At 46.9% G+C, this 19,691-nt stretch overlaps 1 protein-coding gene across 1 annotated transcript in view; it reads left to right on the forward strand.

Annotated features, from left to right (window-relative positions):
• LOC147095704 (uncharacterized) overlaps positions 1-19,691 on the forward strand; it is a 280,778-nt gene that overhangs the window by 74,537 nt on the left and 186,550 nt on the right. The window contains exons 19-22 of the mRNA XM_085974754.1: positions 5,329-5,373; positions 7,432-7,485; positions 16,696-16,740; positions 19,599-19,652. Coding sequence (XP_085830880.1) covers positions 5,329-5,373; positions 7,432-7,485; positions 16,696-16,740; positions 19,599-19,652 — 198 coding nt within the window. The remainder of the gene's footprint in view (positions 1-5,328; positions 5,374-7,431; positions 7,486-16,695; positions 16,741-19,598; positions 19,653-19,691) is intronic.

Raw genomic sequence — 19,691 nt, forward strand, 5'->3', positions numbered from 1 at the left:
GCCATTCCCTACCTGGTACAGACCTGGTCTATAAACAGAGTGCCATTCCCTACCTGGTACAGACCTGGTCCATAAACAGTGAGCCATTCCCTACCTGGTACAGACCTGGTCTATAAACAGTGTGCCATTCCCTACCTGGTACAGACCTGGTCTATAAACAGTGTGCCATTCCCTACCTGGTACAGACCTGGTCTATAAACAGTGTGCCATTCCCTACCTGGTATAGACCTGGTCTATAAACAGTGCGCCATTCCCTACCTGGTACAGACCTGTTCTATAAACAGTGTGCCATTCCCTACCTGGTACAGACCTGGTCTATAAACTGTGTGCCATTCCCTACCTGGTACAGACCTGGTCTATAAACAGTGTGCCATTCCCTACCTGGTACAGACCTGGTCTATAAACAGTGTGCCATTCCCTACCTGGTGCAGACCTGGTCTGTAAACAGTGTGCCATTCCCTACCTGGTACAGACCTGGTATATAAAGAGTGTGCCATTCCCTGCCTTATACAGACCTGGTCCATAAACAGTGTGCCATTCCCTACCTGGTACAGACCTGGTATATAAAGAGTGTGCCATTCCCTGCCTTATACAGACCTGGTCTATAAACAGTGTGCCATTCCCTACCTGGTACACACCTGGTCTGTAAACAGTGTGCCAGTCCCTACCTGGTTCAGACCTGGTCTATAAACAGTGTGCCATTCCCTACCTGGTACAGACCTGGTCTATAAACAGTGTGCCAGTCCCTACCTGGTACAGACCTGGCCTATAAACAGTGTGCCATTCCCTACCTGGTACAGACCTGGTCTATAATCAGTGTGCCATTCCCTACCTGGTACAGACCTGGTCTATAAACAGTGTGCCATTCCCTACCCGGTACAGACCTGGTCTATAAACAGTGTGCCATTCCCTACCTGGTACAGACCTGGTCTATACACAGTGTGCCATTCCCTACCTGGTACAGACCTGGTCTATAAACAGTGTGCCATTCCCTACCTGGTACAGACCTGGTCTATAAACAGTGTGCCATTCCCTACCTGGTACAGACCTGGTCTATAAACAGTGTGCCATTCACTACCTGGTACAGACCTGGTCTATAAACAGTGTGCTATTCCCTACCTGGTACAGACCTGGTCTATAAACAGTGTGCCATTCCCTACCTGGTACAGACCTGGTCTATAAACAGTGTGCTATTCCCTACCTGGTACAGACCTGGTCTATAAACTGTGTGCCATTCCCTACCTGGTACAGACCTGGTCTATAAACAGTGTGCCATTCCCTACCTGGTACAGACCTGGTCTATAAACAGTGTGCCATTCCCTACCTGGTGCAGACCTGGTCTATAAACTGTGTGCCATTCCCTACCTGGTACAGACCTGGTCTATAAACAGTGTGCCATTCCCTACCTGGTACAGACCTGGTCTATAAACAGTGTGCCATTCCCTACCCGGTACAGACCTGGTCTATAAACGGTGTGCCATTCCCTACCTGGTACAGACCTGGTATATAAACAGTGTGCCATTCCCTACCTGGTTCAGACATGGTCTATAAACAGTGTGCCATTCCCTACCTGGTACAGACCTGGTCTATAAACAGTGTGCCATTCCCTACCTTATACAGACCTGGTCCATAAACAGTGAGCCATTCCCTACCTGGTACAGACCTGGTCTATAAGCAGTGTGCCATTCCCTGCCTTATACAGACCTGGTCTATAAACAGTGTGCCATTCCCTACCTGGTACAGACCTGGTCTATAAACAGTGTGCCATTCCCTACTTGGTACAGACCTGGTCTATAAACAGTGTGCCATTCCCTACCTGGTACAGACCTGGTCTATAAACAGTGTGCCAGTCCCTACCTGGTACAGACCTGGCCTATAAACAGTGTGCCATTCCCTACCTGGTACAGACCTGGTCTATAATCAGTGTGCCATTCCCTACCTGGTACAGACCTGGTCTATAAACTGTGTGCCATTCCCTACCTGGTGCAGACCTGGTCTATACACAGTGTGCCATTCCCTACCTGGTACAGACCTGGTCTATAAACAGTGTGCCATTCCCTACCTGGTACAGACCTGGTCTATAAACAGTGTGCCATTCCCTACCTGGTTCAGACATGGTCTATAAACAGTGTGCCATTCCCTACCTGGTACAGACCTGGTCTATAAACAGTGTGCTATTCCCTACCCGGTACAGACCTGGTCTATAAACAGTGTGCCATTCCCTACCTGGTACAGACCTGGTATATAAACAGTGTGCCATTCCCTACCTTGTACAGACCTGGCCTATAAACAGTGTGCCATTCCCTACCTGGTACAGACCTGGTATATAAACAGTGTGCCATTCCCTACCTGGTACAGACCTGGTCTATAAACAGTGTGCCATTCCCTACCTGGTACAGACCTGGTCTATAAACAGTGTGCCATTCCCTACCTGGTACAGACCTGGTCTATAAACTGTGTGCCATTCCCTACCCGGTACAGACCTGGTCTATAAACAGTGTGCCATTCCCTACCTGGTACAGACCTGGTATATAAACAGTGTGCCATTCCCTACCTGGTACAGACCTGGTCTATAAACAGTGTGCCATTCCCTACCTGGTACAGACCTGGTCTATAAACAGTGTGCCATTCCCTACCCGGTACAGACCTGGTATATAAACAGTGTGCCATTCCCTACCTGGTTCAGACCTGGTCTATAAGCAGTGTGCCATTCCCTACCTGGTACAGACCTGGTCTATAAACAGTGTGCCATTCCCTACCTGGTACAGACCTGGTCTATAAACAGTGTTCCATTCCCTACCTGGTACAGACCTGGTCTATAAACAGTGTGCCATTCCCTACCTGGTACAGACCTGGTCTATAAACAGTGTGCCATTCCCTACCTGGTACAGACCTGGTCTATAAACAGTGTGCCATTCCCTACCCGGTACAGACCTGGTCTATAAACAGTGTGCCATTCCCTACCTGGTACAGACCTGGTCTATAAACAGTGGGCCATTCCCTGCCTGGTACAGACCTGGTCTATAAACAGTGTGCCATTCCCTACCTGGTACAGACCTGGTCTATAAACAGTGTGCCATTCCCTACCTGGTACAGACCTGGTCTATAAACAGTGTGCCATTCCCTACCTGGTACAGACCTGGTCTATAAACAGTGGGCCATTCCCTGCCTGGTACAGACCTGGTCTATAAACAGTATGCCATTCCCTACCTGGTACAGACCTGGTATATAAACAGTGTGCCATTCCCTACCTGGTACAGACCTGGTCTATAAACAGTGTGCCATTCCCTACCTGGTACAGACCTGGTCTATAAACAGTGTGCCATTCCCTACCCGGTACAGACCTGGTCCATAAACAGTGTGCCATTCCCTACCCGGTACAGACCTGGTCTATAAACAGTGTGCCATTCCCTACCTGGTTCAGACCTGGTCTATAAACAGTGTGCCATTCCCTACCTGGTACAGACCTGGTCTATAAACAGTGTGCCATTCCCTACCCGGTACAGACCTGGTATATAAACAGTGTGCCATTCCCTACCTGGTACAGACCTGGTCTATAAACAGTGTGCCATTCCCTACCCGGTACAGACCTGGTCTATAAACTGTGTGCCATTCCCTACCTGGTACAGACCTGGTCTATAAACAGTGTGCCATTCCCTACCCGGTACAGACCTGGTCTATAAACAGTGTGCCATTCCCTACCTGGTTCAGACCTGGTCTATAAACAGTGTGCTATTCCCTACCCGGTACAGACCTGGTCTATAAACAGTGTGCCATTCCCTACCTGGTTCAGACATGGTCTATAAGCAGTGTGCCATTCCCTACCTGGTACAGACCTGGTCTATAAACAGTGTGCCATTCCCTACCTGGTACAGACCTGGTCTATAAACAGTGTGCCATTCCCTACCTGGTTCAGACCTGGTCTATAAGCAGTGTGCCATTCCCTACCTGGTACAGACCTGGTCTATAAGCAGTGTGCCATTCCCTACCTGGTACAGACCTGGTCTGTAAACAGTGTGCTATTCCCTACCCGGTACAGACCTGGTCCATAAACAGTGTGCCATTCCCTACCTGGTTCAGACATGGTCTATAAGCAGTGTGCCATTCCCTACCTGGTACAGACCTGGTCTATAAACAGTGTGCCATTCCCTACCTGGTACAGACCTGGTCTATAAACAGTGTGCCATTCCCTACCTGGTACAGACCTGGCCTATAAGCAGTGTGCCATTCCCTACCTGTTACAGACCTGGTCTATAAGCAGTGTGCCATTCCCTACCTGGTTCAGACATGGTCTATAAGCAGTGTGCTATTCCCTACCTGGTTCAGACATGGTCTATAAGCAGTGTGCCATTCCCTACCTGATACAGACCTGGTCTATAAGCAGTGTGCCATTCCCTACCTGGTTCAGACATGGTCTATAAGCAGTGTGCCATTCCCTACCTGGTACAGACCTGGTCTATAAGCAGTGTGCCATTCCCTACCTGGTTCGGACATGGTCTATAAGCAGTGTGCTATTCCCTACCTGGTTCAGACATGGTCTATAAGCAGTGTGCCATTCCCTACCTGGTACAGACCTGGTCTATAAGCAGTGTGCCATTCCCTACCTGGTTCAGACATGGTCTATAAGCAGTTTGCTATTCCCTACCTGGTTCAGACACGGTCTATAAACAGTGTGCTATTCCCTACCTGGTTCAGACCTGGTATATAAACAGTGTGCCATTCCCTACCTGGTACAGACCTGGTCTATAAACTGTGTGCCATTCCCTACCTGGTTCAGACATGGTCTATAAGCAGTGTGCCATTCCCTACCTGGTACAGACCTGGTCTATAAACAGTGTGCTATTCCCTACCTGGTACAGACCTGGTCTATAAACAGTGTGCCATTCCCTACCTGGTACAGACCTGGTCTATACACAGTGTGCCATTCCCTACCTGGTTCAGACATGGTCTATAAGCAGTGTGCCATTCCCTACCTGGTACAGACCTGGTCTATAAACACCGTCCTTTCCCTACCTGATGCATGCCTGGTCTATAAACCGTGTGCCCCTTCCCTACCTGATACACAACAGGTATATGTAGACTATGTTTTTTTCCCCTAATTGGCAGAGTCCGAGGTTTAGATGAGAGTAGACAAGCCTGGCTCTGGCCTATTGCTATTTTGGACGTGCCGAGGAGTATTAGTGGATCGGGTGAGTGGTGATGAGGCCAAGCCCATTTGAGATGAGAAATGTTTCAAAGAAGCTCATTCCAGACATGCTTGAGATCACATGATGCTGACTTGCTCCAATCTCTTGTTGATCCTTTCTTCTTCTCGCTCCTCTCCTGCAGGGTATTCCTGGTCCTCAGGGAGCCATGGGACCTCCCGGTCACAAGGTAAGTCACACACGCAGGAAAACCTCGATCATTCCTAATCGGTTGATTAAACCCTTGTACCTGGTGCCAACTGATTGCCCAGTCCGCCAATGCTAATGTCCTCCTGAGTAACAGGTACCTGCCTCGCAGTCCAAGAATGATTAAATTCAGTGTCTGTTGCTTTCGTCCTCGCGCTGAGTTTCTTGCTGAACCATTTGGGGCTGGATTCCCTGGTCGGATATTCCCGCTGAGAACTGGGGCTTGCAGGGAGCGTTGCACAGGAAAAATCGCGATCCCTGCTTTTCCATCGGTTGAACTGAAAATCAGGGGGTCCGGTGGCCAGTGATTTCCTGAGCAGTACTTACCACGGAGCCCACTCTCGCTGAGAATACCTATGGGGAGGGGAATTCAGAGTTAGGGTTAAGCCTTGCGCTTAAGCCCAGTATTCAGGCTCTCTCAGTTATCGGAGCTGGGGAGGAAGGGGGCGCTTTGCTTGTCACTTCATCATTGCTTTTTTAAAAAGTCCGGCCTTGTGACAAGGAATCCAAATATTGGCCGCCCTGTGTGGAATCTGTGAGTGTCTGAGAATTTTCTCATGGTGGTGATCAGTGGCCATCGATCCCGACCGTTATCCTATCATCAATTGGGCTTCTTATTGAAACTTATAAAATTCATTGAAACGTATTGGATTCTGGGAAGGCATGACAGGGTAGATGCTGAGAGGTTGTTTCCCCTGACTGCGGAGTCTAGAACTAGGTGTCACAGTCTCAGGAGAAGGGCTCGGCCATTTAGGACTGAGATGAGGAGAAATTTCTTCTCTCAGAGGGTGGTGAACCTTTGGAATTCTCTACCCCAGAGAGCTGTGGAGGCTCAGTCATTGAGTATATTCAAGACAGAGATCGATAGATTTTTGGGCACTAGGGAATCAAGGGATATGGGGATCAGGCGGGAAAGTGGAGTTGACGTAGAAGATCAGCCATGATCTTATTGAATGGCGGAGCAGGTTTGAGGGGCTGTATGGCCTACTCCTGCTCCTAATTCTTCTCTCAGTGGGTCAGTTGCTAAATGCACTGCACAGTGTGGTGCTGGGGCACACAGTCCAGGAGGATCTGCGCTGAGTTCCTTGATCTCAGTTACAAACAAACTCTACAAGAACTCCCGCTCCTGGTCGCCCTCCACTGGCCCCTTGCGAAGGAAAGTGCGGACGTCAGGGCGAGGACGGGACTGGGGTCAGCTGCAATGCTCTAAGCTGTCGAATAGCTTGGCTGTTTAGGTCCACTTGGGTGGGCTACAGGAATGTGGCTGGTGCTTGTGGAACCATCCCTCCCCTGAGGAGAGTTGGTGCTTTCAGGGGAGAAGGAAAGGAAATTGGAGGGGAAAGGTCAGCGGGTTCCATAGTTGGTGCAGGTAATCCTGACCCGTCCCGGCCCCTTTGTCCAACCTCAGTGCACCTGTTCAACATCCAGGCAGCAGTTTTGTATATTTGCCATGGGGCTAACCCGTACGGGACAGAGAGGCAAGGGCCGATCCCACACTCTCAGCAGGGAGCAACACTCACGGGTGCATGGCGGGAAGCTCAGGGCTGTGATTTTCCTTCCGCAACTGACGGGCAGATCACAATTCTGAAGTTTAATGTTGTGTTCAAATCCCTCCGTGGCCCTCGCCCCCCTCCCTATCTCTGTAACCTTCTCCAGCCCGACAAGCCTCGGAGATCTCTGCGCTCCTCCAATTCTGGCCTCTTGCGCATCCCCGATTTTAATCGCCCCATCATTGGCGGCCGTGCCTTCAGCTGCCTGGGCCTTAAACTCTGGAATTCCCTCCCTAAACCTCTCCACTGCCCTCTCCTCCTTTAAGACGCTCTTTAAAACCTACCTCTTTGACCAAGCTTTTGGTCACCTGTCCTAATATCACTTTTGTGGCTCGGTGACCGATTTTGATTAATAACGCTCTTGTGAAGTGCCTTGGGACGTTTTGCTATGTTAAAGGCGTATATAAATGCAAGCTGTTGTTGTTGTTGCTTTTGATTCCGGGTGAGCGGGAGATCAGACTAATGTTCCTCCTTGGTTTTCTTTCCTGCAGGGTCCAACAGGAAAGCCTGGTCTGCCTGGAATCCCTGGTGCTGATGGTCCTCCTGTAAGTATCTACAGACTATCCGACATTCAGTGAGCCCGGCGCACATTATAGGTTTTGGAAAAGGGCTATTTAACCCTTTCAGCATCAAAGACTGCTCCTAATTTATCCTCGGCGAGGGTGTGGCTTTGGAACAGAGTTGGCTCCGCGGGGAAATGCTTGGAGGTTGGAAGCGGATCCGTATTCTGTGGCCGAGTCCGCAATCCGATACCCGAGCTAGACAGGGCTGCAGTACTCCTGGACACTGTTGGTAATTGACCAGCCAGCTCATTGACAGGACCTGGATGAGCGGGGAAACATAGAAAAATAGGAGCCTGGAGTAGGCCATTCGGCCCTTCGAGCCTGCTCCGCCATTCAATATGATCATGGCTGATCCTCTATCTCAATACCATATTCCCCCTCTCCATACCCCTTGATGCCTTTTGTGTCTAGAAATCTATCTCCTCCTTAAATATATTCAGTGACTTGGCCTCCACAGCCTTCTGTGGTAGAGAATTCCACAGGTTCACCACCCTCTGAGTGAAGAAATTTCTCCTCATCTCAGTCCTAAATGTCCTACCCCGTATCCTGAGACTGTGACCCCTCATTCTAGACCCCCCAGCCAGGGGAAACATCCTCCCTGCATCCAATCTGTCTAGCCCTGTCAGAATTTTATACGTTTCAATGAGATCCCCTCTCATTCTTCTAAACTCGAGTGAATACAGGCCTAGTCGACCCAATCTCTCCTCATACGACAGTCCTGCCATCCCAGGAATCAGTCTGGTGAACCTTCGCTGCACTCCCTCTATGGCAAGTATATCCTTTCTTAGGTAAGGAGACCAAAACTGCACACAGTACTCCAGGTGTGGTCTCACTGTATAACTGTAGAAATACATCCTTACTCCTGTACTCAAATCCTCTTGCAATGAAGGCCAACATGCCATTTGCCTTCCTAACTGCTTGCTGCATCTGCATGTTTGCTTTCAGTGACTGGTATAAAAGGACACCCAGGTCCCTTTGGGAAGGGGTGTTGGTGAGGCGGGGGTCGGCCAGGCTCCTTTCAACCTGGCTCCAGATTGTCCTGTATTCCAGCAGCCTATTGCGTCAGGTAATCCTGGTGGGACAAGCAGCAGAAAGCTTGCTCATTGCCTGCAGCCCCTCCTGAGCATGTCAAGTCTCGACACGATCGAACTGCATTGACATCCTGAGGACTTTCTGTTCAAGGGTCTTCGGTAAAGTAGGAATGAAGGAGAGATGTCCCCGAGCTTTCTGAGCTAGAAAACTCTCCCTGCAGTTCCAACAAGAGATTAAATAAATGGAAATTACGAACGTATAAATTCTGCAGTTTTATACAAGGAGCAGGCTGGATGGGACGAATCTGTTCGAGTTTTTTGAGGTTGTAACTAGCAGAATAGATAAGGGGGAACCAGTGGATGTGGTGTATTTGGATTTTCAGAAGGCATTTGATAAGGTGCTACACAAGAGATTATTAGACAAGATTAGGTACTCATGGGATCGGGGGTAATATACTAGCATGGATTGAGGATTGGTTAACGGACAGAAAACAGAGTAGGAATAAACGGGTCATTTTCGGGTTGGCAGGCTGTAACTAGTGGGGTACCGCAAGGATCAGTGCTTGGGCCTCAGCTACTCACAATCTACATCAATGATTTGGATGAGGGGACCATACGTAATATATCCAAGTTTGCTGATGACACAAAGCTGGGTGGGAATGTAAGTTGTGAGGAGGTTGCAAAAAGGCTTCAAGAGTATATAGACAGGCTAAGTGAGTGGGCAAGAACATGACAAATGGAATATAATGTGGAGAAATGAGAAGTTATCCACTTTGGTAGGAAAAATAGAAAAGCAGAGTCTTTTTTAAATGGTGAGAGATTGGGAAATGTTGGTGTTCAGAGGGACCTGGGTGTCCTTGTACACGAAACGCTGAAAGTTAGCATGCAGGTACAGCAGTTGTGTACAGTTTTGGTCTCCTTACCTAAGGAAGGATTTACTTGCCATAGAGGGAGTGCAACGAAGGTTCACCAGACTGGCTCCTGGGATGGGGGATTGTCCTGTGAGGAGAGATTGAGTAGACTAGGCCTGTATTCTCTAGAGTTTAGAAGAATGAGAGGTGATCTCATTGAAACATACAAAATTCTTACAGGGCTTGACAGGGTAGATGCAGGGAGGGTGTTTCCCCTGGCTGGGGAGTCTAGAACCAGGGGTCACAGTCTCAAAATAAGGGGTCGGCCATTTAGGACTGAGATGAGGAGAAATTTCTTCACTCAGAGGATGGCGAATCTTTGGAATTCATAGAAACATAGAAGATAGGAGCAGGAGTAGGCCATTCGGCCCTTCGCGCCTGCTCCGCCATTCAATGAGATCATGGCTGATCATCCAAATTCAGTACCCTGTCCCTGCCTTCTCCCCATATCCCTTGATCCCTTTAGCCTTAAGAAATATATCCAACTCCTTTTTGAATATATTTAATGAACTGGCCTCCACCGCCCTCTGTGGCAGAGAATTCCACAGGTTCACCACTCTCTGGGTGAAGAAATTCCTCCTCATTTCAGTCCTAAATGGCTTACCCCTTATCCTTAGACTATGACCCCTGGTTCTGGACTCCCTGGCCATCATAAACATCCTTCCTGCATCTAGTCTGTCCAGACCTGACAGAATTTTATAGGCTTCGATGAGATCCCCTCTCAATCTTCTAAACTCCAGTGAGTATAAGCCCAATCGACCCAATCTCTCCTCATACGTCATTCCTGCCATCACAGGTATCAGCCTGGTGAATCTTCGCTGCACTCCTTCCATGGCAAGAACGTCCTTCCTCAGGTAAGGCGAGCAAAACTGCACACAATACTCAAGGTGTGGTCTCACCAAGGCCCTGTACAGCTGTAGCAAGACATCCTTGTTCCTGTACTCAAACCCTCTTGCTACGAAGGCCAACATACCATTTGCCTTCTTAACCGCCTGCTGCACCTGCATGCTTACCTTCAGCGACTGGTGCACAAGAACATCCAGGTCTCTTTGCACTTCCCCTTCTCCCAATCTATTGCCATTCAAATAATAATCTGCCTTCCTGTTTTTGCCACCAAAGTGGATAACCTCACATTTATCCACATTATAGTGCATTTGCCATGTTTTTGCTCAATCACCCAATCTGTCCAAATCGTACTGGAGTTTCTCGACATCCTCCTCACAGCTTACCCTCCCACCCAGCTTTGTGTCGTCTGCAAATTTGGAGATATTACATCCAATTCCCTCGTCTAGATCATTAGTATATATTGTGAACAGCTGGGGTCCTAGGACTGATCCTTGCGGTACCCCACTAGTCACTGCCTGCCACTCGGAAAACGACCCGTTTATTCCAACTCTCTGCCTTCTGTTCGTCAACCAGTTCTCTATCCAAGTCAATACCTTGCCCCCAATCTCATGTGCCTTAATTTTGCACGCTAATCTCTTATGTGGGACCTTATCGAAAGCCTTCTGAAAGTCAAAATACACCACATCCACTGGTTCTCCCTTATCTATTTTACCAGTTACATCCTCAAAAAATTCCAGTAGATTAGTCAAGCATGATTTACCTTTTGTAAATCCATGTTGACTTTGTCCGATCCTGTCACTGCTTACCAAGTGCTCTGCTATTACATCTTTTATAATAGATTCTAGCATTTTCCCCACTACCGATGTCAGGCTTACCGGTCTATAATTCCCTGCTTTTTCTCTACCACCTTTTTTGAATAGTGGGGTAACATTAGCTACCCTCCAATCCATGGGTACTGTTCCAGAGTCTATCGAGTTCTGGAAGATGACCAGCAATACATCTACTATTTCTAGGGCCACTTCCTTAAGTACCCTGGGATGTAGATTATCAGGCCCTGGGGATTTATCGGCCTTCAGTCCCATTAATTTTCCTAACACCATTTCCCTACAATTACTGATTTCTTTCAGTTCCTCCCTTTCATCAGGCCCTATGTTCCCCGCCATCTCTGGGAGGTTATTTGTGTCCTCCTTTGTGAAGACAGAACCAAAATATGTATTTAGTTGGTCTGCCATTTCTTTGTTTCCCATTATAATTTCCCCTGATTCTGACTGCAAGGGACCTACGCTTGACTTCACCAATCTTTTTCTCTTCACATATCTATAAAAGCTTTTACAGTCAGTTTTTATGTTCTCTGCAAGCTTACTCTCATATTCTATTTTCCCTTTCTTAATTAATCCCTTTGTCCTTCTTTGTTGAATCCTAAACTGCTCCCAATCCTCAGGATTATTGCTTTTTCTGGCCAATTTATATGTCGTCTCCTTGGATCTTATGCTATCGCTAATTTCCCTTGTTAGCCACGGTTGAGTCACCTTTTTTGTTTTATTTTTATGCCAAACTGGGATGAAAAAATTCTCTACCCCAGAGGGCTGTGGAGGCTCAGTCGTTGAGTATATTCAAGACAGAGATCGATAGATTTTTGGACATTAAGGGAATCAAGGGATATGGGGATAGTGCAGGAAAGTGGAGATGAGGTAGAAGATCAGGTAGAAGATGGCGGAGCAGGCTCGAGGGGCCAAATGGCCGACTCCTGCTCCTATTTCTTATAATCTTATGTTCTTAAACAAGTGGGTCTCACCCCTTATTCCTGACTCATACAGCACAGAAGGAGCCCATTTGGCCCATCATGTCTGTGCCAGCTCTCTGAAAGAGCGATCCAATTAGTCCCACTCCCCAGCTCTTTCTCCATAGCCCTGTAATATTTTCCTTTTTTAAGTAGAGATTCAAGTCCCATCGATGGAATGAAAATTATTCCAGATTAACTCAGTGGCGTGGGCAGGATTTTTTGGGCTGGTGTTTGGAGTTTGCTAGACCAAACAAAACTCGTCTATTTTTCCAATAGGAATTTCACAATAAGATTCACATGGAAACATTTTTCCTTCCACGAATCTAAACAAGTCAAATAAAGCAATTGAAAAGAAAAACAGTCTTGTGGGCCAAGAACGCCGTAAAGCACAGAGTCCCAACACTGGTTATGTGTCGCTGCTCCATCAGTAACGTTGCTGCGAGTCACTGCACCATCCCGGTGAACATTTAGAAGTGCCAGTAATCGATGTTCACCGGTCGAACTGCGCAACTGACCAGCTCTGGAAGAAAATGTGTTGTTTCTGTGTCCTGCCCAGTGATCTAAGGCGCCTTCTTTCAAAAGAAGGAGTGATCCGATTTGAAAAAAACAAATGATAGGCATTTCCAGGGTGTTTGAACTTCCTAACTACGCTGTGGCTTTAACCCTTAGATTGCCAGTCAGACAAGGGACAAGGTTGTCTGCTCAGGCATGTAGATGCTGGAGCGGCCACTGATGTTACTGTATTAAAGGGAATGTGGCCGGCCAAGTGGAAAAAGTGCTAGTAGGTGAGCACTTTGGTGATAGTGACCATAATATGGTAAGATTTAAGGTGGTCATGGAAAAGGACAGGGATGGGCCGGAAATAAAGGTTCTAAATTGGGGGAAGGCCGATTTTAATAGGATAAGGCAGGATCTGGCCAAAATGGACTGGGATCAGCTACTTGTAGGAAAATCCACATCGGAGCAATGGGAGGCTTTCAGAAGGGAGATTGAGATCATACAATGGCAACATGTTCCCGTAAAGGTCAAGAGTGGTTCCAAAAACCACAGGGAACCTTGGATGTCAGGGGATATACGAGAATGGATTAGGGAAAAAAGGAGGGCTTTTGGTAGATACAAAAGGCTAAAGACGGAGGAAGCCCTAGAGGAGTACAAAAAGTGCAGGGGGATACTTAAAAAAGAAATTAGGAGATCAAGGAGGGGCCATGAAATAACACTAGCGAGCAAAATAAAGGAAAATCCTAAGATGTTTTATAAGTATATTAAGGGTAAGAGGATAACTAGGGAAAAAATAGGGCCCATTAGGGACAAAAGTGGCAATCTGTGTGTGGAGCCGGAAGATGTAGGAGGGGTTCTAAATGAATTTTTTGCATCTGTTTTCACTATGGAGAAGGACGATGTAGACATAGAAATAGGGCGGGGGGACTGCGATATGCTCGAACATATTAACATCGAGAGGGAGGAGGTATTGGTGGTTTTAGCTGGCCTAAAAATGGATAAATCCCCAGGCCCGGATGAAATGTATCCCAGGCTGCTGTGTGAGGCAAAGGAAGAGATTGCGGGGGCTCTAACACATATATTCAGGACCTCTCTGGCCACAGGGGATGTGCCAGAGGACTGGAGAACCGCTAATGTAGTACCATTATTCAAGAAGGGTAGTAGGGAAAAACCGGGGAACTACAGGCCAGTGAGCCTAACATCAGTGGTAGGAAAATTATTGGAAAAAATTCTGAGGGACAAAATTTGTCTCCACTTGGAGAGGCAAGGATTAATCAGGAATAGTCAACATGGCTTTGTCAAGGGAAGATCATGTCTGACTAATTTGATTGAATTTTTTGAGGGGGTGACTAGGTGTGTGGATGAGGGTAACGCAGTGGATGTGGTATACATGGATTTCAGTAAGGCCTTCGATAAAGTCCCGCACAGGAGACTGGTCAAGAAGGTAAGAGCCCATGGAATCCAGGGTGCTTTGGCACATTGGATACAAAACTGGCTTAGTGGCAGAAGGCAGAGGGTGATGGTCGAAGGTTGTTTTTGTGACTGGAAGCCTGTGGCCAGTGGGGTACCACAGGGATCGGTGCTGGGTCCCTTGCTGTTTGTGGTCTACATTAATGACTTGGATATGAATGTAAAAGGTATGATCAGTAAGTTCGCGGATGATACAAAAATTGGTAGGGTGGTAAATAGCGAGGAGGGTAGCCTCAGTCTGCAGGACGATATAGATGGGTTGGTCAGATGGGCGGAACAGTGGCAAATGGAATTTAACCCGGAAAAGTGCGAGGTGATGCACTTTGGGGGGACTAACAAGGCAAGGGAATACACAATGAATGGAAAGACCCTAGGCAAGACGGAGGGTCAGAGGGATCTGGGTGTGCAAGTACACAGATCCCTGAAGGCGGCGGAACAGGTGGATAAGGTGGTAAAAAAGGCATATGGGATACTTGCCTTCATTAGCCGAGGCATTGAATATAAGAGCAAGGAGGTTATGATGGAGCTGTATAAAACACTGGTTAGGCCACAGCTGGAATACTGTGTGCAGTTCTGGTCGCCACACTACAGGAAGGATGTGATCGCGTTAGAGAGGGTGCAGAGGAGGTTCACCAGGATGTTACCAGGGCTGGAGCGCTTCAGCTATGAAGAGAGACTGGGCAGATTGGGTTTGTTTTCCTTGGAGCAGAGGAGGCTGAGGGGGGACATGATTGAGGTGTACAAAATTATGAGGGGCATAGATAGGATGGATGCTGAGGAGCTTTTTCCCTCAGTAGAGGGGTCACTAACTAGGGGGCATAGATTCAAGGTAAAGGGCGGGAGGTTTAGAGGGGATTTGAGAAAGAACTTTTTCACCCAGAGGGTGGTTGGAGTCTGGAACTCACTGCCTGAAAGGGTTGTGGAGGCAGAAACCCTCACAACATTTAAGAAGCATTTGGATGAGCACTTGAAATGCCATAGCATACAAGGCTACGGACCAAATGCTGGAATATGGGATTAGATTAGACAGGACTTGATGGCCAGCGCGGACACGATGGGCCGAAGGGCCTCTATCTGTGCTGTATTACTCTATGACTCTATGACTCTATAAAGCCACTCAAAGATCGGTCATGGGGGTGGGGGATGATGTGGGAGCTTAATAAACACAACATAAGAACATAAAAAATAGGAGCGTGCTCCGCCATTTAATAAGATCATGGCTGATCTTCGACCTCAACACCACTTTCCCACCCGATCTCCATATCCCGTGATTCCCCTAGAATCCAAAAATCTATCTATCTCAGCCTTGGATATACTCAATGACTCAGCATTCACTGCCCTCTGGGGTAGAGAATTGCAAAGATTCACAACCCTCTGAGTGAAGAAATTCCTCCTCATCTCAGTCATAAATAACCGACCCCTTACCCTGAGACGATGCCCCCTAGTTCTAGACTCTCCAGCCAGGGGAAACAACCTCTCAGTATCTACCCTGTCAATCCTCTTCAGAATCTTGTATGTTTCAGTGAGATCACCTCTCATTCTTCTAAACTCCAGTGAGTATAGGCCCATTTTACACAATCTCTCATCAAAGGACAACCCTCTCATCCAAGGAATCAATCTAGTGAACCTTCGTTGCACCGCCTCCAAGGTAAGTATATCCTTCCTTAGATAAGGAGACCAAAACTGTGCACAATACTCCAGGTGTGGTCTCACCAAGGCCCTGTATAATTATAGCAAGACTTCCTTACTCTTATACCCCGACCCCCTTGCAATAATGCCATTTGCCTTCCTTATTGCTTGCTGTACCTGCATGCTAGCTTTCAGTATTTCTTGCACGAGGACACCCAAATCTCTGAACACCCAACATTTATAAGTTTCACACCATTTAAAAAATATTCTGTTTTTCTATTCTTCCTACCAAAGTGAATAACCTCACTTTTCCCTACATTATACTCCATCTGCCACCTTGCTGCCCACTCACTTAGTCTATCTATATCCCTTTGCAGACTCTGTGTTCTCCTCACAACTTACTGTCCCACCTAGCTTTGTATCATCAGCAAACTTGGATACATTACACTCGAACTCTCGCGATGCCGTGGCAAATTATAAACAACTCTATTAACACTTACTTATTCTAAAATGTTAAGGATGACCACAAAATTAAGGTTTGAAAATCAGTTTTAACAGATTCTTGAACTAAACCCCTCCTCGGAGCAGTGACATCATATTAATTGTGGTAATTATTTATTGGGGTTACATTTTTTTTGCTTGCTGGTGTCATGTGACCTTTATTGGTAATGTGTGTTTTTGCTTATTGGCACTCTCTGACCTGTGACCTTTATTGGGAATGTGTGTTTTTGCTTATTGGCACTCTCTGACCTGTGACCTTTATTGGGAATGTGTGTTTTTGGTTTTTGGCGCTCTGACCTGTGACCTTTATTGGTAATGTATGTTTTTGTTTTTTGGCACTCTGACCTGTGACCTTTATTGATAACGTGTCTTTTTGCTTATTGGTGCTCTCTGACCTGTGACCTTTATTGATAATGTGTGTTTTTGCTTATTGGTGCTCTCTGACCTGTGACCTTTATTGATAACGTGTGTTTTTGCTTATTGGTGCTCTCTGACCTCTGACCTGTGTTTTCATTCTTTGCAGGGTCACCCGGGTAAAGAAGGTCCATCGGGTTCTAAAGGTAACCAGGTACGTCATCGAGATTTGGTTTGGACATTATCAAGGACACTATGCTCTGGGTGTAAAAGATCCCACGGCACTATTTCAAAGGAGAGCGGGGGAGTCCTCCCCGGTGTCCTGGCCAATATTTATCCCTCAATTAAAATCACTAAAAAAATCAGATTATCCGGTTATTCGTTGATTTGCTGTTTGTGGGACCTTGCTGTGGGCAAATTGGTTGCCCAATTTGCCTACACAACAGTTACTACACTTCAACAAGTGTAGTGTCTGACTGTGAAGTGCTTTGGGAGGTTTTCTTGTATCTTATTTAAAGGATATCTTTGAGGAGGAACTTTCTCTGAGTGTTAAGATGGGAGAGACTGTGGACATTTGGTTGTGATTTTGCTTTGCTTTTGATATCAATTTCACTCCTCCCCTCAACAGTATTGCCAGAGGCAAGTCAAAAGGGTGTTAAACATGGGGAATCTCACAGAGATATGAAAGTCGCTCTACTGCGTGTGGTCGCAGGCTGTACCCAGTCAAAGGGAGTCAAACATGGAGAATCTCACAGAGGGAGACACAGCTCAATAATGCCTGGATTGTGAAGGTGTGCTGATATTAAACACAGCCAAATGCATCTCAGAAGGATATAAAGGGCTAAATACTGCAGAATCTTTAGAGGAGTACAGAAAGTGCAGGGGTGCAATTAAAAAGGATATTAGGAAAGCAAAGAGAGAGCATGAAAAATCCTTGGCAAGTAAAATCAAGGAAAACCCAAAGATATTTTATAAATATATTAAGAGTAAGAGGATAACTAAAGAAAGGGTAGGGCCTATTAGAGATCATGAGGGTAGTCTGTGTGTGGAGGCGGGAGACGTCGGTAGGGTTCTTAATGAATACTTTGTGTCTGTTTTCAAAAGGAGAGGGGCGAAGCAGACATTGCTATCAGGGAGCAGGAGTGTGAAATATTAGATGAAATAAACATAGTGAGAGAGGAAGTAGTAAGGGGTTTAGCAGCTTTAAAAGTGATAAATCCCCAGGCCTGGATGAAATGTATCCCAGGCTGTTAAGCGAAGCAAAAGAGGAAATAGCAGAGTCCCTTACCGTCATTTTCCAATCCTCTCTGGCTTCAGGTGTGATGCCGGAGGACTGCTAATGTGGTGCCCTTGTTCAAAAAGGGAGAAAAGGATAGACTGAGTAATTACAGGCCAGTCAGCCTAACCTCGGTGGTGGGAAAATTACTGGAAAGAATTCTGAAGGACAGGATAAATCTTCATTTAGAAAGACATGGATTAATCAAGGATAGTCAGCACGGATTTGTTAAGGGAAGGTCGTGTCTGACAAACTTGATTGATTTTTTTGAGGAGGTAACAAGGAGGGTCGGTGAGGGTAGTGCGTTTGATGTAGTGTATATAGACTTTAGCAAAGTTTTTGATAAGGTTCCACATGGTAGACTGGTCACGAAGTTAAAAGCCCGTGGGATCCAGGGCAAAGTGTCAAGTTGGATTCAAAACTGGCTCGGAGACAGGAAGCAGAGGGTAATGGTTGATGGGTGTTTTTGTGACTGGAAGGCTGTTTCCAGTGGGGTTCCGCAGGGCTCAGTACTAGGTCCCTTGCTTTTTGTGGTATATATCAATGATCTAGACTTGAATATAGGGGGTATGATTAAGAAGTTTGCAGATGATACTAAAATCGGCTGTGTGGTTGATACTGAAGAAGGAAGCTGTAGACGGCAGGGAGATATCAATAAATTGGTCAGGTGGGCAGAATAGTGACAAATGGAATTCAATCCGGAGAAGCATGAGGTAATGCATTTGGGGAGGGCTAACAAGGAAAGGGAATACACATTAAATGGTAGGACACTGAGTAGCGCAGAGGAGCAAAGGGACCTTGGAGTGCATGTCCACAGATCCCTGAAGGTAGCAGGCCAGGTAGATAAGGTGGTTAAGAAGACATACGGAATGCTTGCCTTTATTACCCGTGACATAGAATACAAGAGCAGGGGGGTTATGCTTCAACTGTATAAAACACTAGTTAGGCCTCAGCTAGAGTACTGCGTGCAGTTCTGGTCACCACATTACAGGAAAGATGTGATTGCACGAGAGAGGGTACAGAGGAGATTTACAAGGAGGTTGCCGGGAGTAGAGAATCTTAGCTATGAGGAAAGACTGGATAGGCTGGGTCTGTTTTCCTTGGAACAGCGGAGGCTGAGGGGAGACCTCAGTGAGGTGTATAAAATTATGAGGGGCCTAGATAAAGTGGATAGAAAGGGTCTATTTCCCTTAGCAGAGGGGTCAAAAACCAGGGGTCACAGATTTAAAGTAATTGGTGGAAGGTTTAGAGGGGATTTGAAGGGAAATTTCTTCACCCAGAGGGTTGTGGGGGTCTGGAACTCACTGCCTGAAAGGGTGGTAGAGGCAGGAACCCTAACCACATTTGAAAAGTACTTGGATGTGCACTTGGGATGCTCTAACCTGCAGGGCTACGGACCAAGAGCTGGGAAGTGGGATTTGGCTGGATAGCTCTTTGTTGGCCGGCGCGGGCACGATGGGCCGAAATGGCCTCCTTCCATGCTGTAACTTTCTGTGATTCTATGAAAGCTACTCTACTGCTGGCTGTACAAGTGTGTATGAATCCAACACAAGCCACCTCACAGCGATATCCAGATCTTCTAACGCCTGTGTTGCCGGGCCCTGCCCACTCAACTGTTCTTTTAAGTTGAAATGATATTTTACCTCTGCATTCTCATGATGCGAAGTGAGTGTGCTGCCCCGGTATTTAAGTGAGTCCTAGAGAAGTGACAATGTTGGTAAGATGTCAGTTGCAACCCCCACCCCTTATTCTGAGCAATGATTTGTGTAACCATCTGGCTCTTGTTGTTCACACAGGGTCCGTCAGGTCCTCAGGGTCCAATCGGCTATCCTGGTCCTCGTGGTGTGAAGGTGAGAATCAGCTCCGAGTGTGACTGGCTGTATTTGTGA

Source organism: Somniosus microcephalus, unplaced genomic scaffold (genome assembly GCF_052327205.1).
Source record: "Somniosus microcephalus isolate GS21.2 unplaced genomic scaffold, FLI_Smic_1.0 unresolved_chr1, whole genome shotgun sequence".
NCBI classification, from domain to species: Eukaryota; Metazoa; Chordata; class Chondrichthyes; order Squaliformes; family Somniosidae; genus Somniosus; species Somniosus microcephalus.